General features: G+C 39.8%; 2 protein-coding genes and 2 pseudogenes across 6 annotated transcripts in view; 3 read left to right on the top strand and 1 right to left on the bottom strand.

Moving 5' to 3' along the window:
- The window catches only part of FKBP9 (FK506 binding protein 9), a 29,454-nt gene extending 23,142 nt beyond the window's left edge, over window positions 1-6,312 (top strand). The window contains 3 exon segments of the mRNA XM_006912052.3: window positions 647-792; window positions 2,564-2,727; window positions 4,942-6,312. Coding sequence (XP_006912114.1) covers window positions 647-792; window positions 2,564-2,727; window positions 4,942-5,118 — 487 coding nt within the window. The 3' untranslated portion in view covers window positions 5,119-6,312.
- LOC112479791 lies at window positions 936-1,054 on the top strand (annotated as a pseudogene).
- A 5,274-nt stretch (window positions 6,313-11,586) lies between the features above and the next one.
- The window catches only part of NT5C3A (5'-nucleotidase, cytosolic IIIA), a 54,603-nt gene continuing 41,070 nt past the window's right edge, over window positions 11,587-25,119 (bottom strand). For all 5 annotated transcript variants that reach the window (XM_006912055.3, XM_015589383.2, XM_006912054.3 and 2 more), the window contains 8 exons: window positions 20,541-20,639; window positions 19,595-19,664; window positions 17,735-17,781; window positions 16,908-16,993; window positions 14,800-14,889; window positions 13,471-13,633; window positions 12,726-12,926; window positions 11,587-12,249 (listed from right to left, as the gene is read on the bottom strand). In XM_006912055.3, the coding sequence (XP_006912117.1) occupies window positions 12,148-12,249; window positions 12,726-12,926; window positions 13,471-13,633; window positions 14,800-14,889; window positions 16,908-16,993; window positions 17,735-17,781; window positions 19,595-19,664; window positions 20,541-20,639 (858 nt within the window). In that variant the 3' untranslated portion in view covers window positions 11,587-12,147. The remainder of the gene's footprint in view (window positions 12,250-12,725; window positions 12,927-13,470; window positions 13,634-14,799; window positions 14,890-16,907; window positions 16,994-17,734; window positions 17,782-19,594; window positions 19,665-20,540; window positions 20,640-25,119) is intronic.
- On the top strand, window positions 21,414-21,532 carry LOC112479840 (annotated as a pseudogene).

Consider the following 25,119-nt stretch of genomic DNA (forward strand, 5'->3'; position numbering starts at 1 on the left):
GTGCTACTGGATCTGTGGATTACTAAGTGGTAGCAAATCCACATAAACATCATGTTATTTAGTTATCAGCTGGGACTCATATATAAAATATATATATATATTTTTTTAATTCTCATGAAAATTTCTGACTAGAACATCGACTAAAGCTTAGAGAAAAAATTTAAGAGCAGCACAGAGAGCCTTCTTCCCCGTGAGCCATCGGCCGCCACGACGCCCCATCACCCCCTCGGTGCTTCTGTGCGCATCTCCTGCAAATGCGGACCTTCTCCCGCATTGCTCAACACCCACGTTACAATTGGGAAGTAACACCGATACGTTGCTACCTTTTAATTTTCAGACCCCACTTAAGTTTTGCTAAATGTTCCCATGAGGTCTTCAATATTAAAAGGACCCCCCCATTCCAATGTGTTCCAACACTGGACAGTTCCTCAGTCTTCCCTTGATCGTCACTTTAACACTCTTGAGGATTACAGGTGTTTTTTTTTTTTGCAAAACCGCCCCTCAGTGGGGCTTTGTCTGATGATTCCCCAGGACTAGATAGAGGCTCTGTGTCTTTCTGACAGGGATGCCACGTGTCCTCATGAGAACACTCTCAGATGCCCGTGGGATGATGACCTGACCGGGGACTCTTCTGTTTCATTTTCAGGTGGAATTTAGGCAAAACATATAATATCGTTTTGGGATCTGGACAAGTCGTGTTGGGAATGGATATGGGTCTCAGAGAGATGTGCGTTGGAGAGAAACGGACGGTGATCATTCCGCCCCACCTGGGCTATGGGGAGGCTGGCGTGGGTAAGCGACAGTGTTAAAGGGTGTTTGGGGCACATTCACCATCTAAATTTTGTGCTTTTGGGGGTGCCATATTTAGAATCACAGTATGTTTCTTCCATTTTAAACCCAAAGAATCTTTTTTTTTTTTTTTTTTTAAGTATTTAGTCTACGGCCATGCCACCCTGAATAAGCTGGATCCTGTCTGATCTCGGAAGCGAAGCAGGGTCGGGCCTGGTTAGTACTTGGATGGGAGACCACCTAGGAAGACCAGGTGCTGTAGGAGTAAAAAATAAAAAAAGCTAAGCAGGGTCGGGCCTGGTTTGTACTTGAATGGGAGACCACCTAGGAAGACCAGGTGCTGTAAAATGAAAAAATAAAGGATTGTAAGCTGACAAGGTCCTTGCAATTTGTGAGGTCAACCAAGGGTTGCTTCGCCTAAAAAAAAAAAAAAAAGTATTCCGCATGTGTGTTTAAAGGCCCCTGTGAATGCAGTGCTGATGCCATGCTAACGCTCCGTGCCCTCCTGAGAAAGCAGGGCTTTCCATGAGAAAACCTGGGACCTTCAGACCTCCGCGTGTGAAGTGTCCCCGGCGGAGCTTCCCAGGAAACTTCTCTTGGGCGAGGCTAAGTGCTCCCTTCTAAAACAGTCCTGAAACAGTGAATTGCTAGCAGCCTTTGCTTTTCGCTTCTCCCGAACCTGTAAGCTGTCCAAGGAGATTTCCTTTGGTAAGAGATGAGTTTCACCTTCTGGAAGTACTGGCGTCACCTCGCCCTCACAGCTGTTACGGCCCATGTACTTTAGATTTCGGCCAGAATGAGTCCACATGGGGGTTCAGGGACCCCTTCTTTTTCAGTGGAGGAGATGGGGAGAGCTAACTTGTAAAAGTGGTAGGTGCTTTGATCTTCTCTTTTTCACCGTTTTTAAATAATTGTAAACATTTTCTTTGCTACCCCACCCCAATCTGAAAAGAAACGCTTAAAAAATATGTTGTATATCCTGTAAGACCATGCTCCTATGAGACAGGAGCATGGTCTTACAGGATATACAACATATTTGCAGCCTCTGCAAGCATGTGCTGCTGTGAGCTGAAAGGAAATGAAGCCCAAATTCCATTAAAATATATAGAAATAATTACATAATCTATAATAACAATTTAAATAATACATCTTACGTTGTGTGTGCGTGTATATATATTTGCATGCTTATATAACTTCTTTGGGACTCATACTATATATACTGTTCTTGAATTTGTGTTCACAGTCATATCTTAGATCACGATTTGACAGCATACCTTATTATTCTTGCAGTTCTGCTGTTAGATTTATTCAAAAGTTCTACCTTTGTAGTCTCTACTAGTGCCTTTCAAACATTTTTCACCAAAACACACAATAAGAAATGCATTTTGTCTCCTAATCTGTATTACATATAAACATACTATGTATATCTATATACATATACACACTTAGTTTATATATAAAGTTGAAACTCCGGTTTCATAAAACGATACTTATCCTTTCAATATGCAATGTACCCTGATCTATTTTATTCTGTCCCTTAATTTAAAAAAAAAAAAATGCTGGTCACTATCCTCTAAACTGATTTTATTACTCACTAATGGTCACTAACCTACAGTTTGGAAGAGCCATGTGCAAGGCTGCTCTTTCTTGCACAGAAATGCCTGCACTCGGCCAGGCGGCCTGATCCAGGGTTGGGCGCGGGCGAGGGTGTGAGGCTGCTGTCCCGCGGTGCTCACACTGCGTCCCCTCCCCCCCACCCCTGTTGGTGACACAGACGGAGAAGTGCCTGGCAGTGCGGTGCTGGTGTTTGACATCGAGCTGCTGGAGCTCGTGGCTGGCCTGCCTGAGGGCTACATGTTCGTATGGAACGGAGAAGTGTCCCCCAACCTCTTTGAAGAAATTGACAAGGATGGCAATGGAGAAGTCCTCCTGGAAGAGGTAAGTGACCTTGGCAAGAAAGTGGGAGCCTGACTGGGCTTCCGAACGTGAGGCCTTGTCGGCGTGGGGAGGGCCCTGTGCTCGCCCCCCCGTGGTGACGATAACCTGTCCCCGCGTGTGCCAAGCACTTTTACACACGCTCTCTAAGTCAAAACTCATAATTCCTCTTTGAATAAACTGAGGCCCTGAGAGGTGCGGGCTCGATTCTAGGGCTCCCAGACCTAGATTCGGTTTTCAGTTCCTAGGTGCTCGCTGCATGCCTGCATGGCGCCGTTTGTCACATATGTTAATCTTGCTTGGCCCTCACGACAGCCGTGTAACCGTCCCTAGTTCTCAGAAGAAGCGGCTGTGCACAGAGAAAGCAAATGACTTGCCCGAGATCACACAGCTGCCTGGCGCTTTGAGCCAGGATCCGCTCCCCTGTCCAGTCATCCAGGTCCTGTTGTTTGTCCTGAGCCAGACACCCCCTCGTGGAGCTGGGCAGTCGCGCCCGCGGTCCTGTCACGGCTCTGGTGAAGTCCAGCCCTCACCCGTTCCACATCTGCTTCCTCCAGGACGCCACTCCAGGCTTCTCGCCTTTCTTTCTCACATCACCGTTTCCTCAGCGACCGGATGGTTCGCGTTGGCGCCGAGCCTGGTCTTGCCAGGGTGACCAGTGCCTTCCATGTTGCTGACTCCGGTGGTTGGTTCTCTCTCGTACTTCAGCACGGCTGACTCCTTGAGCACCACGCACGCAGCGTTCCTTCTGTCCCACGGGTGGCTCCTTCTCAGGAGTCTCTGAGCTCTTCACGTCGGAGCGTGGCCGGCTGAGTCCTCAGTTTCTTCTCTTGTCCACCTCGCGTCACTCCCGGCCGGCTCGTCCAGCCCTCTGGCTTTACCGTGTATATCCTGAGGACTTCGGAATTTGTCACTCTGGTCCAGTCTTCTCTCTCCACTTCACACTCATTTATCCATCCACCTGCCCACGTGACATCTTCATGTATTGAATCCCTGGTATCCACCCCCTCAACTCTGAACGCACTTCACCCAAAGCCTTTTCTATCTCACATGATGGCAACTTCATCCTTCCATTTGCTCAGGCGAGAGCTCTCAGTGGTCTTTGTCTTTCTCTCATAGGCTAGGATAAATCCGTCAGGAAATCATTCTCGCTCTGTCTCGAGAATACATCCAGAACGTAGCCATTTCTCACCACCTCCACCTCCACATCTTCGTCTCGTGCTGCCACGTCCTCTTGGACGTCTGCGAAGGTCTCCCTGCTTTCGCCTTTGCCCTTCACAGCAGCCGGGGCGATCCTTCTAAACATGAGTCGGACCGTGGCCCGCTTCAGGACTCAGACCCTGCAGAAGCCCCTGTACTTTCCACCTTCTTTACAGTGGCCTGCAAAGGCCCCGCCAAGGCCTCCCACAGTCCGCTCGCTGTAGCCTCTTCCCCAGCTGCTCTCCTCTTGCTGTTCTGGGAACACACAGGCCTGCATCCGCCCCAGGCCGATGCTGTTCTCTCTGCTCAGGAGACTCTTCCCCTAGCTAGCTGTCAGGCGTGTTCCCTCACTCCCTCAAGGCTTTGCACAAGTCTGTCTTTTGCCTGGGGCTCTTACCCTCACTCCCAGGTTGACGCTTCGACCCGCTTGCTCACCTGTGCTCTTGATCTTCCCTCCTAGGCTCAACTTTTTAATTTTTCTAGAGCATTTCACTCTCTAACTTAATATGTAATTGACTTATTTTTTGGGGTGTTCATTTTTAATCGTGTGTCTTTCCTACTAGAATATGCTAGAACTACAAGAGCGTGTTTCGTTTGTTTATTGACGTGTCGCTAGGGTCTGGGATGGTGCTGAGCACACAGCAGATGGTCCGTTTTTATTGTGCGAATGAATGAATGAATGAATGGATGGATGGATGGATGGATGCAGGCAGCAGTGGTCTCGGCGGCAGGGATCTGAGGTTGGGGGTCATCCTTCGGTGGAGAGCTAAGGTTTGGTTTGGGGAGAAGGGATAGCTCCAGTGGCTGCTCTGAATTAATTGCCTAGGACCTAAGGGCTCCTGGAATCATTTAGTCAGGGGTTTTTAACCGGCACCTGGAGAAAAAAATTCAGGTGGTATAGCTCACAAGGCCTTGTCTGATTTGCTAGCTCGGACTCAAACTCTATTCTGTTCAGGCCCAGGCTTGGCGTTCTCAGCTGCTGAATCTTAAGGCCTGTCCTGTCCCTTTTCTCTACAGTTCTCAGAGTACATTCATGCCCAGGTGGCATCGGGCAAAGGCAAACTCGCTCCCGGTTTTGATGCCGAGATGATTGTGAAGAACATGTTCACCAACCAGGACCGGAATGGAGATGGCAAGGTCGTGGCGGAGGAATTTAAACTCAAAGACCAGGAGGCCAAACATGACGAACTCTAAACCTGCTGTGAGTCACTCGTGTGACACCAAGCCCCCCGTCGTGGCACACCGTGCCGTGAGGGCGCGAGGGCCTCTCAGAAGGCGAATCGTCAGCAAGTGGGAGCGAGTCAGCATCTGGGGCATACATCAGGGGTGGGTCGATGCACACGGTGAGAATTTTAGGCCGAATGCCATGATATTAAACAAAATCGGTGTGAGGTGCCTTCGCGTGGGCTGTGTAGGATATCGAAAAGGCCGCACTGCCAATCATTGTTTTGTGAGCCTTTGGGTAGTTTTGTTACTAACGGAAAATAGTGTCATACAGAAGTTAAAGCTAGCTTTAAGGGAACAGAAGAAAAAGTGACCAGGATATTTATGTAAAGAGGGTTAGGAAAAAAATTTTTTTAACTTTGCTGACGTGTTTTTTTTGTTTTTTTTTTCTTTTTTAACACGTGTTCTCCCAATGGGCAGAAGAGACATAGGGCATGCCCCAGCAGGATTTCTGGAAAGCCTCAGAAAACTTTTCTCAGTGGCCTGTACAGGCTCTGGTGATGCCCAGCCTCCACCTTCCCTTACACACACACGTACACACACACGCTTTTCTAGTTAATCACACCCCACAGCATTGTGGTTCCCTGACTAGCCAGGTAACTTGGAGGTTAAAAAGAACATCAGTGGACCAAGCAAAAGGTACCTAGGACCACGGGTCGAGAATCTGTTTCTGCATTTGCCACGTGAGATTATCTGCTTTACTCTTTCTTATTTCCGTCCCACTGTCCCGTAGTGCACCCTGTGCCCTCCCTGACCCCTTTGATCAGACAGATATGCACAGGGCTGGTGGCTAAGCCGGACTCCGGAGTATCTCACTGTGGCCGAGGTGCAAGTGTCATCGTAACAGATGAGCACAGACAATGTGACATATTTCTGCTGCCCATGTGTGTCCTAGAGAGGGAGGTGCCCCAAAGCCCGGAGCTTCTCCCTGCACAGGAAAGCAAGGACACGGTAACTGCTGGCCTGTGTCGCCATGTGATGCAGTAACCACCTTGTCACCTTATGTCCTCTGTTCCCAACTAGTGGTGGCACTCACCCTGAAGTAATCAATGATTTTTTTTTTTCTGAAATTGCTTTATTTTACTAATTTAAACTGTTTTGTGCTGATGTAGCTCCACGAAGATGCCATGCACTCATTCAGCAGAATAAATGTTGGAAAACTGACCTTTTCGTATATAAAATACTGAATTCTGTCATCAGGTTTTGTGGTGTTTTATTTGAAGGCTGAGGGGATCCCACGGGAATGTACTGTGCAGTCAGGATCCCCTTGATAAACACTCAGCGAGACCGCTCTGTAGCAGCAGCGGACGGGAGTGTGAGCCCGCCCTCCTAGCGACTTCTGCAGAGAAGCTCATGGAAGGACCGCTTGCTTGCAAAGGCGTGGGCAGGACTTGGGGACCCATGTCGAGGCACCCAGGACAGCTGGTGGCCAGTGACAGCAGGAGCTTGTTCCGCCTCTGGGCCTGAGCCACTCCCGGAACTGTGGCTGGCACTGCAGCGGACAAGGGGTGAGGGAAGACACACTCCATTCTCTCTGTCCTGCTCCCATTTGCTGAATCCCGTCTGAGCCAGAGGCAGGAGAGCTCAGGGGCGGATGTTCTCAGAGGACCGACTGCCTGTTGGGTGCAGAGAAAGGTGGAGCGTGGATCAGGTAGGGGGTCAGTGTGGGAGCAGGTGGAGAACCTCTGGCACCGGTATAGGGGGAAAAATGTCTATATTGTGAGGAATACGTTCACCGACCAGGACCGGCGAGGTCACGGCAGAGTAATTTAAACATATGTTTTTAAAAAGCTCACTTGATTGTGTAACTTCTTGCAGAAGCAACTTCAGGGATTCCTTGGGCTTTGGAAAGGCAAGGGAGAGGCCCATGGCACTTCCGGGTGCTGCTGCCACCATGGTCACTGATGTTCCTTAACCCTCCTCGACCCAGCGCACCGTCGCTCAGAGTGTTCGTTCTCCGTACATGCCCTGGATAGGTTAATAATCTTGCGAACTTGCTAAATTGAACTGCAGTTTACTGGAATGTATTGCGTTGGATCTGTAGCACTTCCCTGGGCTTTTATTTTCTACTTCAGAGTTTTAGCCGATCCTGCTTGAATTTCTTCACTGGCTGTTTTCTACAGCGATGCAGAAAAGTTGGCTGAATAAAAAAAAAAAAGTTTCTCTGGGGAAATTAAGGACTGTGGCCTTACAGCTTCAAGAACAGAAGGAACCTTTAGCTTGTTTTTGGTTTTAAACTTTGCCTGATGAGCCGGAATGCTGGTCTTTCCTGGCCATCAGCCTCAGACTGAAATATTGGTTCTTCTTGGGTCTCCAGCCTGCAGTCTTTTGTCGTTTTTTGTTTGTTTTTTTTCCCACCCAGAATTATCGAGGTCTAATTAACACATAAAATTGTAAGATATTTAAAGTATCCATGATTTGACATGTATACACATTGCGAAGGGAGTCCCCATCTAGCTCATTAACACATCCATCAGCTCACATATTTCTCTTTTTTTAGTGAAAACATTTAAGTTCTCTGTTAGCACATTTCACTATACGATATGGTGTTAGCAACTGTCGTTACCATGTTATACATTACTCAGACCTTATCTTAGCCCAGAAGCTTTGTACCCTTTTTCCTGACCCCCCAGCCCATGGCAACCATTTTTTTAGTTTTTATGACTTCATCCTTTTATTATTATTATTATTGTTGTTGTTATTATTATTCCACACGTAAATAATGCCATGCAGCATTTATCATTCCAGACCTTTGGCTGCTGTCGAGTGCTGCCCGGGCATTTCCATTCTTTGCATTGCTAAGGAGGGCGTTAGATTATCTGTGGGTCTATCGGGCTTTCCCTTCTGTGGAAGGGCGAGCATGCTTAGCCGGCCTCGCCTGAGGATGCTGCCGTAACAACTGCTTATGTGTGCGTTATGATTATGGGTTATAGTTCTGCTGGCAGCACTGTGAGTACTAATTAGGGGCCAAAAATAGGGTGGAATTGCCGTAGAGCATTTTTCTGAATCCCATTTTATACTCAATATTTGCCGCTTCGCGGCAGCTCGTCCCTCCCGATAGAATGGATGTCCACAAGCTCTAGATCAGGACCACCGAACTTACGACATACGGTTTGGATTTTGGACCCTAAAGATGAACTAGGTCACCGATGCCTAGTAGGAGATGAGAGTAGACTAGAGGACATGACATTCGAGGACGCATGTGGCCGGTGTGCTTGAAACACTAGGCTACTCCGCAAGTGTAAGCAGTCTGTGCTATTTTGTTAAAACCTAGTATATAAAAAAAAAACAAAAAACGAAAAACAGTGAGTTTTGATCCCTGACTATTTAGGAATTTATAATGCTTTTCAAAATTACTAAAGGACAGAAAAATAATTTCATTTTGGCAGTGAAATTGGCCTGACTGCAAGGTTTTACGTAAGCACACTAGGGACAAGGTTGTTTTCTTTGAAGCCTTGGGGATCTGGTTTTTTTTTCTATATATAAAACAAGAATACTGCTCCCAGTTATTGCTAGTTGTGCCTATAAAACTTTAAAGCTTATTAAAATAGTGTGTGATTCTGGGTGGTCTTCACCCTTCATGTTGGAATTTCAGGTCAGGGGATTCCCTGCAGCTTGCCCTGGCCATATATAAATCTCATTTAAATGCAGATAACGTCCAGCTTTATAGCTGCTGCCAAAATTTCTTTGAGCTCTAGTCTATTTGGTGTCTTCTCTTGTGTATCTCACAGGCACCTCAAACCTTGTATGTCCAAAACAGAATGCGTGTTCTCCTTCCCCTCCCAACACCCTCCAGCCAAGCCTCTTCCTCTCGTTCTTTCTTGCACCTGTGTGCTCAAAGCAGGTGTCTGTGAGCCCCCTCCTATTCTCCACCCACTATTTAACCCACGAGCAAGTCTCGTCATTCTTAAATTGAAACTCCTGGAAATGATCCACCTCTCTCCAGCTCCACTGCCCCAGTCCTGCCAACCTACCATAATGTCTAGATCGGAATGCTGCAGTAGCCAGCTCCCTAATAGGTTTGCTTGGGTATATCTGCCCCTCTGAGTCCATTCTCTACATGTCAGCAAATGTGATCATGGAACTCCTCCTTGGCAGAGAGAGTAAAACCAAACTGATCGTGATTTACAAAGCCCCGTTTGATCTGGTTGGTACCCACCCACTTCCCGTTCATGAGGCCATTCTTCCTCCCTTTGCTCATAATACTGTTAAACCAGTTCTCAGTTCTTTGAACACCCTATATTTTCTTTCTCGAGACCTTGGCACATGCTGTGCCCCCTTGGAATGCTTCTCCCTCAAGTCCTCACATGGCTGGCTCCTTATCCTTTAGGCTGTGGCTTAACTATCACTGACTCAGAGATTTCTCTGACCACCTTGTCTAAAATAGGTCCATTGTCATTTGGGTTGTCTTTATAGCATGTCTTATTTATAATACTTACTTCTTTTTCTCCTTCTGTCCTATCCACTAGGATAGAAGCTACGTGAGGATAGGAAGCATGTCTGATTGTTTCTCTAGAAACTAGCACATAATAAGGACTTAGTTTTTTGTTGAATATTCATCTAATCCTCACCTCTAGAGTTAATACTCCACTTTACAGAAGAGGAAACTCATGCTTAGGAAAGTTAGAAACTTAGTCCATGTCATAGAATCAGACTCAGATCCAAGTTTGACTGATTTCAAAGCCTGTGCCCCTGATACCTCAGGCACTTTTTATCTTACCTATTAAACTAGTAGTGAAATACAGGACTCAATATGAAATGAACGTGACTGCTGAATCCTGGGGTAACCCTGGAGAAGTCTCAGGATTCGTCATTCAAGGTCACATGCTTTTTTCCCTTACAGATTCTCCATAGGGTATACCAGAGAGAGAACCCCGAACCTGAACTCTGGGGAAATCACTCTGGAATGAGTTAGTATCTCTGACTCTTTTTTCCAGTTTAATCATAATTGTTAATCTTAGCACTCAAAATGCTTTACCTCATAAAGTAAAATTCAAAATTGAAAAAAAAAAAAAAAAGCCCCGCCTGCCAGCTAATGCGAGACTCTTCAGGGATGTGGTAGTTGCCATACTACTGCTGTTTACTACGGCTGCAGAAGATCTTCCCATTTTGTCAGTTCGCCCAGACCGTGCTGCGGGATATGCTAACGTACGCTTCTGCGGATGGATGATAGCTAATGATAGTGAATACTTGTGCTAAGCTATCTAAATGAAAATATACATTTGAAATGCATACACAGATATAGATGAGCACATCTCCTCACGAATTTAGAAGATACAGCATTACCTTACTTTACAGATGAGAAAACTGGGACACGGCTTAACCTGTCCTGGTCACACACGCCTACTAAGTGATAGAAAGAGGATTCAAATCCAGGCCATCTGACTCTGTAGACCATTTCCTAATGGCTACAGTGAACTTCTCTGAAAACTGAGCTTAAGTATTTTAAGTATCAGTAGCATCAGGGAGGTGAGATTTGTGATAGGGTCGGAGGCATACAGCAGAAAGGCATGGACCTTGGCTTGATGATCACGTGATCGTGGAAGTGGCTAGAAGGGGTGATAGAGACTGTGTGCTCTCAAGGCCTTCATTTTATAGGGAGGCGACTGATCTCCAGTCATCTTAGTAAAGGACTGAGACATGACGAGACTACAGGTCATAACTTCAGTATTCTATAGTGTGAACATGCTTATTTGTGGAAGAATACTATAAACTCCTTGGGAAAATAGCCAATATGGCCAGCTCCGATAGCAATACAGGGGTCAAATGCTATCATGACATCAGAGATTCTCAACTTTTTTCTATGTGAAAAAGTGCTCCAGGTAATTCTGATACTCCCATGCCATGCTATCTGCTTTAATGCAAGAAGCTTGGTTTGGGGTTTGATTTCAGAAATATCTAAGCAGGGAATAGTCTACTTTTAGCCACTGCATACTTTCATTGCTTATTATAAAAAGAAGTGGCGAATAGGGATAGGCCGCCTGAGGACAAAGGTTTTCATCGTATGACTCTGCCTCCTTGCCACATCTGATTGGGGTAGAGGTGCTGCCCACACCGGATTTCCTCAACCAGCTGGGTCATGCTTTCTGTGTATCATAGCTCAGATGCTTTAAGAAAACCAATTAGTTGTTCACAGACCCTGGAGTTCCAAGGTTAGACTCAGGGTCAAATTGATCACAATGGAAGCCTTGTGTAAACCATACATGGGGCAGCAAAAGTTTGGAATGGGAAGCCTGACTGCAGAGAGTAACGCTGGTTCCTTACTTCGCAGTGCTCAGTTTTAGTCACCGTGTGGTCCAGCAACACTTTGTTCCCTAATACCCACTATGACAAGAACAGTAGGATTCACATATCATCACATGCACTAGAAAAACATGGCAGGTGCTTAATAAATATGTGTTGAAAATGAATAATAATAGTCTTGCCAGTACAACTGAAAAGGTTTTCATTGCATGTTTATTATCAGTGCATCAATATAGAACATTTTATGATTAATGACATGTGAATACCAAGTTTTTTCAAACACCAAGGGCAAGTATTTTCTGGTAAATATCAATTTTCCCAAAACAAAATAACCAACATAACACACTTTTAGGAGATAGTGATACCAGCAGCATAATTCACCCAAAATGCAAAAAAGGTAATACTTAAAATCACACACATTAAACTTCCCCAGTGTAAAAAGACTCAAAAACTTCATGATAACAGTAAACTACAAAATCCACTCTGGAAATGCAGGCAGTTATTCTTCAAATTTTGACTTTAAGATTTTTTTTTTTTGAATGTTAAAAAATACGGTGAGGAGTGTGTTGAGTGAGGTGTAGAAAAAGAAGCTTCCAGTTGATGGATTCAACTTGTCTGAAAATACTTCAGTAACGTAGAGGAAAAACTTCAAGAGCAAGGATATATGATAAATTAGTCTTTCAGCAAGATGAACACATGAGCAGTTCCTGCATCAATTGCACCCACAGGAGACACAGCTTCTTGAAGAATGCTTGTTTACAGAATCTTCTGTAAGATAGAATTGGCTACTTCCAATGTTTCCTCTTTTACTAGAACAATATCATAAGAGTCCATGTACTTCTCTAAAAGCTCATCCACCTGATCAACAACAACAAAAAAACCCATAAAGGTTAATATACAGGAAAGAGAAGCAAACCATTTCAGTATGAACCTCAACATTATGTTAGATCTGTGGGGCAAATGTGGTACATTAAATTCACTTTCAGAAAATGTTTGAAATGAAGCAACTATTCGCATTTTTAAGACTCAGTGATAGATGTTTTCCCACATGGTAGCTTTTCCTTCAAAATGATTTCTCTTGAGTCCAGTGCTTCCCAACTGGGGAGACTGTGCCCAAGGAACATTTGGCAATATCTGGACTTTTGATTCTCATAACTGGGGAGTGCTACACCCTCCCTTCCCAACACCCATTGCATGCACAGGTCTTTTACTTATCACCTCAGTAAAGGGGTCAAAGAGCAATCCAAACGTGTCAGGCACCTTTGCTAACAATTACCTATCAGGTTTCACCCGATTCTTTTCTTGAAAATGGGATGACAGGTTTGTATACTCACTCTGTCATTTAGATATCCAATTTTCAGAATGTGTTCAACATTGGCTACTCCATCTGCCATTCTTAAGTCTCCCTGGGAGTCTCCCAGCAGAATTATGTTGCTGTTGTCTTTCAGTTCACTGAAATATTCTGTGTTCTTCAAGGCACCATCATGTTTGTTAAAGACATGAATCAGCTCTCCTTTAAATCCTTTGAGCACCCCCTATTAAAAACATAAATCCTTTGAAATAATGGTTTTGCAAATTCTGTTTTATTTTCACATTCACGATTGGTAAGAAGAGCTCTGAGAAGTAAATGACTTTCTAGAGACAATTTGAAATGTTAAATACAAGTTGAAAGTCCAATTTCTATTTTTCATTTGGTTTTTAACGAAAAGGTCCTATTTTATGTATATCGTAATATATCGTCTTGATTAGAACTCATTTATATTACATCAGTTCTAATTCACTTCTTTGTTTTCTACTGATAGATTTTGTCTTCAGAGTTGTCGGATTAAATTACACTGAAGAAGGCTTACTAATTGTATTCTTAGTTTATAGCGTGGGAAACAAAAGTTTAAGGAGGGTTATTATTTTAAAAACATGCATATGAATATTACACTGGGAGAGATGATGAGCCCCACAGAAAGCCTATCAACCTGGCCTAATTTAATGAGTATACATGAAATAATAAATAACATGCATTTACGTGATTAAAATATTTTCAGATTTTAAAAGTAATTACAAAGGATGATTTGATATTCTTACATTGTCATCAAAATCCATGAAGTTGGACACTACTTTGACATTTGGATAATAAACGCCAGCTTGACGGATAATCTCCTCGAGCACATCGCCGATACCAGCCGAAAATATGAACACAGGGACACTGTGTTGTTGGAGCCTATCAAAGAATTTCTCATACCCTTCTCTGTAAGACACAAGTACGATATGATTAGTAAGGTATAAGACATATCTCTTTTTCACCTAGATGTTAAAAAAGCTAAATATTTCTATCTAGTTCTATGGCTCACTTTTGTTCTCATTTCAAAACACTGCCCAAGGGGGCTGTGACTGATGCTGACATTAAAGTTTTTCAAATAACAGTTAATGTTTAGCCTCCTTTGAATAAATTCTAATAGTAAAATTTAGATGACTTTAGACTCACACTGAATATGGATGTGAGCCTACAGTTCAGAATTTATACCATTTAACAGCAAATAATTAAACCATACCTTGAAAAACCCACCGAGAGTGAGCTGGAAGATCTGCTTGTCATCCTGCTCATCTACTCCCTACCGCGAGAAAAGCAGAGTGGCAGAGGCTGAGCTGTATTCTCTTTGCATCTGGCATCTCTACTGCCTATGCCCTGGCAGCTATGGGAAATATTTTGGTTTTACAATCTTTTCTTCCCTTTTTATTCTTCCTGAGCTATAAACTGCCTAACAAAGGAATGAAATACTTACTAGTATCTCTTCCTTAGAAGCAGATCACCTTAAAATGTAGCATCATCAAAAGAAGAAGAAAAAAAAGAAAAAAGAAATAGCATCATTTTTGCCTAGAGAGTAGAAAATTGTAAGAGGTGCTAAACGGAATTGAAAATAAACTTTAAAATGTTTATAACTCATGTATTGGAAATTATTTTTATTATTTGCTAAAACATATTCTCCTTTCCTAGAGATATTTTTCAAGGGACTTTGAGAATTCAGAAAGTAGATTCGTGTCAATTTTGAAATAGGGTCTTTACCTAAATACTTTGAAAAGTATTTTGCTAAAAAATTTCAAAATGGCTTTGGCTCATAAATTTGTTAGTCTTGACTCTTTTAATTTGGGGAAAGGAAACGCAAATTAGTACTTCAAGCTCGTAAGTCTTTTATTCCCTATGCGAAGATCTAACCTGTCACTCCAAATTCCTATCTCACCACTATTTTGTGTTAGGCGGCATACACTGGATATGTTTTCATGTTTTTAATCTATTGTTATAGATTATTTTAATAAAAAATATACACCTTAGTGCATATGTAACAACAGTTCAAGTCTATAGACAAATAACGACAAAAACAAACAAACAAAGAAAAAACCACCCAAGAAACTTACTTGAGCATAACGTCGGATTCTGCCACAATTTCTCTAAGTTTGTCTTTTGGTAAAGCCTGTTCAACAAGCAGACTATGTGATTTAGTATACCTGGAGTTTATGGCCACAGAAAAAGAGAATATCAATTAAACGAGTTAAAATGATCTTTATTACAAAACATTCTTCAATATGAGAAAACGGAGTATTACATTCATCATAGTTTGAATTTAAATTTCAGAGGTTTAAATTTATCAGTAATGAATATATACCCCATGTGTCTCAAAACTTGATACGCATGTTCTTACAGCATTTCCCAGTTCTCCCTAAACTCTGGCTTACTTTAAATGTGTTAATAAGACAATGAAAGGGTACTAGTTGTAAACCTTTCCTCAGTCTACAGATAAGACTGAATCCAACCTAGGGAGGCATAATCATTCCTCTGATTGCAATAAGAATTAGAGCAAAGCCATTTTTTTCACCTGTTTGTAGTCTGAATTTTCATGAAATGCCTATGTACTGTGGATGTTGCCACGTGAGCAAGAGAGAAAATCCTTGCTATGGAAAGTTTTATACATAGTTGCTTCATAATTACAAAACAGTACCTGTAATCACAGCTTTTCAGGATCACAGGTCTTTAAGGACCTCTCCACCTGATACCTAAAGATTCTCCTATAATATTCCGAAGTGCAACCCCTTCTCTGGGTCGGCTCCCATCCTGTGAGTGAGTTCATTCTACCAGGGAAGATTATAGCATTGCTAGAACATTCTACTTGCTAGACGGTCCTTTCATCATGCTGAAATCACTCTTCTTAAGCCTTCCAAGTCTAGTTCCAGTTCTGCTTCTGCAGGCATGCAGGGTAAGCCTCACCTCTTTTCAACATTTCATACCGTAAACACTGATTAAGTGTGCAAGGTATTCAGTTAGGTATGGAATAATGAATGTAAATAACATCATTCCTGGTCTCTTAAGAATCTAAAACTCTTAAGATGTTTCTCAGGTCAAAATTCTCTATTCCTTGAAATGTTCCTTAACTGGAATGGCTCCAATGCCTGTGATTATCTAAGTGGGCTCCTCAGACACACTCTGTCAGCATTTCTCTCGAGACCATTCTCCCAGGATCCACTACAGGGCTTTCAGTGAGGTCTGCTTAGGAGGCTGCATTTAATTAATGCAGCCACCAATGGCAGAGGTCCATTTCTCAGGAACTGTCATCTGCTGGCTCCAACTGAGTTCAGAGCCAATTTAAATCCTAGTTCTTTTTCTTTACTTATTCAGCCATATCTTGTCCATATACTTTAAAGAAAAGAATTCTTGTTTTGAGTTTAAGGCTTAAGTGCAGGACTTTAAATTTATTCTTAGTGATAAAATATATATATTCCCCTCAAAGACCCAGCCTTTCCCCAGATAATCAGCAATCAGCAACCCATAGGCAGCAAAAGTAGCCCGGACCTGACTAAGGAATGGTCGCATGGCCGGACCTCTGGCAGGCTAAAGGTAACATCTTGACCTAGGTCACGTTTCATCAGCTCCTGAGCCCTAAGGTGGATCGACCCCCTGGCTACTTCCCCATGACACCAGACAGAGGCATGCCAGAACAAGACCTCAGAACTGTCCTCGAGACCTGAAGAAATGATTTATTACCCTGACCTCACCTGACCAATCAACTGCCAGCACAACCCCGAACTCTCTAACCCCCTAACCCCAGAGTCAGGTGATTTTGCTCTATATAATCTGTAACCCACACCGTCAGGGAGTTGGGTTTTTGTTATTTTGTTTTGTTTTGTTTTAGCATTAAGCTCCTCATCTCAGTATTGGCCAATTCAATATTAAACTATTTTTTCTTTCTATACTGCAAACTCCTACTTGTGCATTTCTCTGGGCCAGTGAGTGCAGGCAGGCAGACTCAAAGAAAAAAACACTGGGGTCCTAGTAACATTGATCTCCATCTTAAAAAAAAACAGAACAAAACAAATTCTAGACTATTGGAGTGATTAGAGAATTGGAGTTTAGAACTCGTTGGATAATTTGTGAATCTATATACAGTACAGGGGGAAAATAAATCATTAATTGTAACTCCAATATTATTTTATCATATTTTTAACCCTCCCTTCATCCAATACATACTTACCATTCTTCCATATGAGGGAACTTCTCTTCCACGGTAAGAAGAGGGTCAATTTCAATGGCATAATATTTTTCCTTCAGTTGTAGTAACTAGAAATAAGCAAATACCTTAATCATGCAGAAGACTGCAGAGTTGTTATTAAGCTCTTTAGTTTTAGAGAAAGCAAAACAATGTAAATGGGTGTTTTCCAAAAATTGCTTTAAATGGTAAAGATTAGGTCGTGAGCGCCTAACACATCCGTCAACTGGAAAGATCTTTGCTGACCTTAGTCTATGTGCAACTAGATACACCTGCAAAATGCTGCCTTTCTCTCTTTTTTAAGTACTTTCAGGTCAGCAATTAGTGAAACTGACTAATAAATGATCACTACAGAAAACTTTCATTCTCATATGAAAGTATTAAATTTGATTCCTCGCTGGAGTCTTACTTTGTTCAGACATACACAAACAGACACCTGTTCAAGGGAAGCAGGGAACTGAGGCAGTTTCTTGATCAATTTAAGGGAGCAAAACCTACATAAAATCAAAGCACTTTTGTTTCACTTCTCCAGTTAATGTATGGATACCAGAATATTCTGATAATCATTTAAAAGTTTTTCATATAAATTCTGCTGTTGCTGAAAAGTTACCATTACCTTTTTTCTTTAAAATATATCGAGAGCTATCATCCATAAAATAAACCTCACATTTACTGAGTGTTTACTACGTGTCAGGTATGGCTGGCTATAAGCACTTTGCATCCATTCTTGTTTGTGCGAATGAACCTGAAGACATTCTCAGGCAAAAGGGGTAATGAAGTCTTCCAGCAACTGCATTATCGTTAGTGCTTACCTTTTTTCGACATTCATCTGAAACCAGCTTACAGTTGTCAATGACATCTAAAGAGAAAAAGCAAACTAGGTGTGAAAAGAAATACTAATTGATGCTACCACTACTATGTATAACTCATTATTTTGCTTTTAAGTTTAAATGCCAAGTCAACTAGCAATGATCATTATAACTGTTGGTCTTAGTGCTATAATTGATGTGTCATTGCTAGAGAATCTAATCATTTTAAAATCTACAATTTAGTCAGTGCTCATTTACACCACTGAGCCAGATTATTCAGTCTTCAAACACTGAATTGTATACTGACTGGTCCCTTTAACACCTTCCTTTTTAAGCAAATAGAAGCAAGGAGTACATCTTTGAAATATACTTGTTACTTAACAAAACATTAATAAACAATGTGAAAATCTGGGAAATAGACTATTGTAAAAAAACAAAAATTACGATTTTACCATTTAACAATAAATTACTAAAAATTTAGTATGTTTCTTTTTAGTTGTAAAGTTTTCTGCATTAGCAATTAGATTAGGAATTAAACAAAATCTATATGTTTGAACTTTACTTTCTTTTTCACTTTACATCGTAGTTTGTATTTTTCCATCTATTTAAAAGCACTCCGTGAACATCACGCATGATAGCTGCATGTCTGCTGTTATGTGGGCATGACATTATTTATATCATTTCTACAATGTTAAATTTTTTAGGTTGTTTCTAATCTTTTGCTGTTATAAATAATTTTATGTTGAACTTATTTCTGTGATTACAGCTTTCCCCCGCTACATTTAGGATTACTTGATTAGAAATTTTCCAAAGAGAATTACTGGGCCATAAGTTATGATTTTTAAAGGTTTTTATGTAACTTATCAAAATGATTTCTCAAGCAACACATGCACTAACAGTAAATGAGAGGGCTTATATTACTGCTTTTTGTCAGGTTAAAGAGTATTATTTTAAAAACTCACTGCCAACTTAATAAAAATAAATAAATAAATAAATAAAATAAAAACTGCCAAGTTTGGAAAACAAAAAAGGTATATTATTCTAGCGATACAATTTAATTTGATATTTATTTAATAGCTTTTCTTTAATTTAATTTATATATAAACAACAAAAAATCTAGTAACATTCCTAAAAAACACAGAGTCCAAAATTTAAAATCCATTTAAATATTTCTTGAAGGGGGAGGGTGAAGTGGATAAAGGGGATCAAATATATGGTAGCTGAAGGAAACTGGACTCTGGGTGGTGAACACACAATAGAATATACCGATGTCAAATTACAATGTACACCTGAAAATTATATGATTGTATTAACCAACATTACCCCAATAAACAATTAAAAAATAAAAATAAAAATAAAACAAAATAAAAACTAAACAGTTTTTGAATGATGAGCAAATTATATCTGGAGGGAAACATTTTAGAATATATGGTAGCTGAAGGAAACTGGACTCTGGGTGGTGAACACACAATAGAATATACCGATGTCAAATTACAATGTACACCTGAAAATTATATGATTGTATTAACCAACATTACCCCAATAAACAATTAAAAAATAAAAATAAAAATAAAACAAAATAAAAACTAAACAGTTTTTGAATGATGAGCAAATTATATCTGGAGGGAAACATTTTAGAAGTCTTCATTCCACTTACGACAGAAACCAGACATGAAAATAGCCATTCATATAACATGGGAAAAACCAAATCTTCAAAATATAATAATAAAAAAAAGCGCAGGTACCCTCATTTTCAATATCCAAAAGAAGGAAAAAATCCAATTTCATAGAAAATATAATAAATAGGAAAAGATCTTAAGATAATGATTACTTTCATGAATTTGTCATGAGTGCCACACTTACTATGACATGTCGGGCATCTTTTTCCTTCATAAGAAAATCTACTCAGTGTCATATCAAAGTCTGTTATTATCTATAAGAAAATGGAAAAAGTCATTATGAAAACACAGCCACGAGGCCAGGCACATACTGTGAGCTTCCTGGAGGCTTGGAGCTGTGTGCAGTCCGGACCTTGACTCTAAGTTATTCTCTCTACGCTGAATTTTCTAATGCAGTTCATATACAAAGTCCTGAGAATTATCTTAACTACAAGATAATACCTTGCGTGCCCTAGCATTGTCACCACATAAAATCTGATTAATCGGTTTAGGAATTTGCAATTGCAGATAATAAATATGGTCACAGTTATCCATGGAGATAAAGCATTGCTCAATTTTAGCACCGTTGGTCACTGTACAAAAATGCAGTGAAAGCAATTAAACTATATGAAGCTCTTAGTTATGGACAGTGTTACATTCTAGATGTAACTTGTCTATTGAGGTAAATAAATATACCAATCAATGAATGCTTCATGGTAATAGTTGCCAGCTCTTGAAATTTAGGAGATTGGGTTAAATATTTTTTCAAACATGTTTTATAAAAGAAATGATTTTTCTCTACTGAATGTACAGATTGTTGATTAAATTTATATTTAAAACTTTCCTTTAAAAAGAGAATTAAAAAATATGTTATCCTTAAATTACACCTTAATTTGAACTACTATGATTTATTTAATTAAAAGGTAGAAGAGAAACTAATATTTTAATATTATTCTTAAAATGTTTTAATACTTATGCACAGTATTAGTTAACTTGGTACTTAATATTAAAGAAAAGCTAAAATCATTTTAAGGCTATTAATTTTTGTTTGCTTCCCACAGGGTATTTATCCTTGTATTTCTGACCAACTCTAGATAGACATTTAGATTTTATAAAGGTTTAGTAATAACGGCTTCTTGATAATTATTCACCTGAAGTTTGACAGCTCCTCCTTTGATAAGACCACAGAGAATTTCTTCTACCCTTGTAGGGTTCTTGATGCGAACTGAATTTTTCTGCAATTCTGGCATCTAAAAATAAAAGGAAATTAACTGACTTTTTAAAAATGTTTTATGACTTTTTTTTTTAACTTAAGCATTTTATTATTAGTTTCGTGTATACGGTACACTGATCCGACATTTATAAAGTTTATGAAACGATCTCCCTGATTATTCTTTCTCCTTCCTCTGGCTCTACACACTGCTACCACTTGACTGCTGACTGCATTCCCGGTGCTGTGCTCCCCTTCCCCACGACCATCTCTCAACTACTCATTTGCATTTTAACCCTTCATCCCTCTCTCCCAGCCCCCCAACTCCCCTCCCTTTTGGCCGTCACCAGATTTTTAACTGCTTATTTTTAATTCCTCTTTTCCCAGGTTTCTTTGATGCCAAGCAGAAGCTTATATTATTTAAAGATTTTAATGTGTTGAGGTATTATTTAAAAACAAGCAAACCATCATATCAAATTACCATTCACACCAATAAAAATTTCAAAAGCACATCAGTAGTTTCTACCTAGAAGATTAAGACAACACTATATTTGTAATTAAAACATTATCAGAAAGTATAGTTTTTCTAATTATAAAAGTCATGCATGCTTACCACAGAAATTACAGAAAAAAGAAATTGCCTGGAATTTTACTACCCAAAGATACACAAAGAATCATTTTATTTTCCATTATTTTCATTTCTCTGATTACAAACATGCATGTATGTGTACATAGTTTATCTCATTCTCATAATATACTCTGGTATCTGGCATTCTGAAATAAATATTATTTATATAGTTACAAGAAAGTGTTTGTCTACGGCCATGCCACCCTGAACAAGCCTGATCCCATCTGATCTCAGAAGCTAAGCAGGGTCGGGCCTAGTTAGTACTTGGATGGGAGAGCACCTAGGTAGATCAGGTGCTATAGGTGTAAAAAGTAAAAAAAAATTAAAAATAAGGGATTGTAAGCTGACAAGGTCCTTGCAATCTGTGAGGTCAACCAAGGGTTGCCTTGCCAAATAAATAAATAAATTAATTGATTGATTAATCAATATAATTAATTAATTAATTAAAATTTTAAAAAGTGTTTTTTAACAGAATTTATTAATTAAAATAGAATCTAAGAATGGAATGGAGAATATTTGAACTTTGTGACAGTTTTCTTATAAGAACTTTTCTGCTTAGGATTTAGCTTGTATTCATATTTACGTTTTAAAACATTTCTTAGCAGAAAGGAAATATTACATTATTCCCCACAAGTTTACCCTTGTAGAATTTAAATATATTTAATTCGAAAAGTTGCTTCAAGAGCTCTGCTCCTTTACTGGACTATATTCCAAATAACTTCACTGTTCTTGGCATAGATTTTACAATGGGTTTATTTCAAGTTAAGACAACTACTAAAAAGTATTAAATCACCTGGGCTTAGACTGCTAATAGGCTCATTTATGCAGCCTTCAGTGTTTCTCAACAATTTAATGTTAAATGTTTTTCTTCTACCCTATCGCATATAGAATGAACTCGATCAGGGGAAATTCAGCACAAGCACATGTACAAGACTGGGAGGAGGAAATTATGGATCATTTAATACTATAAAAGATACTAACAGAATCTCAAAAAAAAATAAAAGGGCTCTATACTGGTTTGTACCCAATAATCTTTATTTTATATACTATTTTTCTGGGTATGTTACCACCAATATTGACATATTTCATGTGTGTTATGGACATGGTCATGAAAAATTCCCTAGATCTCTATCTTTGTTACAGGAGAATCTGACTAGGTTGTCTTTACATGATGGAAAAAATTAGAAAAATTGGAAAAATGCTAAAATGCTTTCCAAAGACCAGAAGATGAATACAGAAGAATTTAGGAAAGAGAAACACTGACATGAGAAATTTTCCCATGAAAGAGCTGGACCTACAATACACTTGCTTTTAAAAAGTCATTTTTACATAGGCTAGGATAACCTGCAATGCAAGTAACCTTTATACAGTGATCCTTTTAATTTAACTGGACTCTAAAGGATTTCAACTGATTAAAGAAGATAATTTAAATATTTACAATGATTTTTCAACAGATGAGACAAGCAAATAGGCACTTGTTCCTAGATTCCTTTTTTCATTCATTAACCCATTCATCTGTTTAACAAACACTTACCAAGTGTTTGTGTCAGATGGTCTTGCTGGATGCTCCGGATATGGTGCTGAGCAATACTGACACGGTTTCCTGTTGTTTTAGGAACCACTGCTGTTTCAGAGTATCACTTCTGTGGCAACTTTACAAATACCTCAGCCAGTAAGTTCACCTCCTAGCAACTAAATTCCACTCTTACCTCTCCCTTAACTGGGAGACGTAATCAGCACATGCTTGATTCAATAACTAACTTACTGAAAGCAGCAGACAATATTTTTTTCACCAACAAAACTGAACATTTTATTTCGGTGTGTCCATAGTGAGGAAGATATCCTGCCTCAAGCAAATCGTATCCTCGGTTTCAGAGAGCAGATATGAGACTAGCACCACATCTAAATAACTGGAGTCTGAAACAGAGCTTGTGGCCAGAGGCACTGGTGTCCCCACTTCTGTACAACAGACGACCATTCATTTTCAGATAAATAAGTAGTGAATAACCAAAACCACCAAAGTGATGGAAACATGAAAAATAGCTACTTTCTCCGGGGAACACAACAGGGTGGAGGACACAGGTGTAAGAAATATAAAAATGATCATTATATCTACCTTGGGATATATGGTATTACAGTACGCCACCACCCTCCCGCAGTACACATATGTCACTAAATACTTCTCAGATGTTGGCATTTTACTCAAATATTTTAGAAAATAGCCTAAGAAAAATAACTTAAAAATACATATGAAATGTGTACAAGATTATCAGAATATCCGAACATTAAGAAACACACTGCAGGAGTATGCGTATGCACTTCTTTATACTTTTTGTTACACCCTCAAATCCCTTCTCCCATATTCTTCTTGGACAAATATACACCTTTTTGGTGGTACATAAAGTCAGAATATTTCACATTTGAAGAGTGAGCCATTTTGAATTACCCGAAGACTTTTCAATTTGATTATGATACTGTTTGATAGAAAATAAGGGGCTAAAATTTTCCATCATGTATGAACAAAAGGAAATGAATTCTTTTTATAAGGCTATAATATAAAATGTTGGAAACGGAGCAAAGCTTTCCTGACAAAAATCAAGGTCTGATGATTGGTACCTAATCTGAATCAACACTACAAATGACTATGAAAAATCTAAACTACATCTATTCTGGCCAATCTTTAATATATTGTATTTGTACAAATGAAATGTACTCCTATTAGTCTACTTCCATATTCTAAAGCAATGACTTCTAAAGAAGCTGATTTCAAAGATATATAGGTTTATTCAAAAACTCTATAGCCATATTAATTGTTTGATATTACCTTACAAATACATTTACTGAGACAAGATATAAACAAGTAGCTAGCTGCATAGTATAATCAAAAAATTGTCCTAGTGATGTTTACTTGTATTTTTTCAAAAATGGCCTATATAAAAATTATTTCAAATTACTTAAGAATCTCTGTCTCAGGGGATATATTTTTTCTGTTCTCCAATGTTCATATTTGGTACAAACAAAAGACTTCATTACTGCATTGGTACGAAGGAGTAGACACTACAAATTTTATGTAATTACATAAAAAATGTAGATTTAAAGACACCTATTCAGACAGGTACATTTACTCACATACACAGATGATTCTGTGATTTACTGGTAGATTATACTAAATTTTAGTGATAACCTTCTCCCCCTGCCTACCACATATGTGGCCTGTCTCCACATTAAAGTTGTGTAGGCCAAATTCTTTCATTAATTCACCATAATCATTAAGTGGAAGGCACCATGAAGAGCTCTGTAAGCGACAAAAAGTTTTAGTAAGATGTCCTTCTTATACTCAAGACACATATTATATAATATGGATTATAACGCAGGAACCCAAATATCTACTACCTTGCCAAGACATCCAGATAAACTACAAACGGAACAGAAGAAACAGATTATTTCTGCTAGGGTCATAGGAGGAAGAGCCAACTGAACTAGGCTTTGAAAGAGAAGCAGGATTTGGATATGCTGACGTTGGGAAGAATCAAAGTACAGGGTCTAATGTGGGAAAAAGATAAATAGCTCAGTTTTTCTGGAACCTACTGTACCTGGAAAGGAATATGAGTGAGAGTGCGTGTGTGTATAAAGTGCAGAAGGAGAGATCTGGAGTCAGATCATGAAAAGTTAAGGGTAACATCCCAAGGAGCTTTCAACCTAAAAGATGAATCAACATTTTTTGAAAAGCAAATCCAAGGTAAAAGCTGCATAAATTAATGTAATGATAGCAAAAAACACATATATATCATCTTCTGGCTTCTTTTCCTTCAGTAGTCTTTTTGTGAGTTGACTACATGGCTACTTGCTTCTAAAAGAGACACATGTTAGAGGGCTCTGGGACCCAGGTAAC

This window comes from Pteropus alecto, unplaced genomic scaffold, assembly GCF_000325575.1.
Source record: "Pteropus alecto unplaced genomic scaffold, ASM32557v1 scaffold21, whole genome shotgun sequence".
Classification (NCBI taxonomy): Eukaryota; Metazoa; Chordata; class Mammalia; order Chiroptera; family Pteropodidae; genus Pteropus; species Pteropus alecto.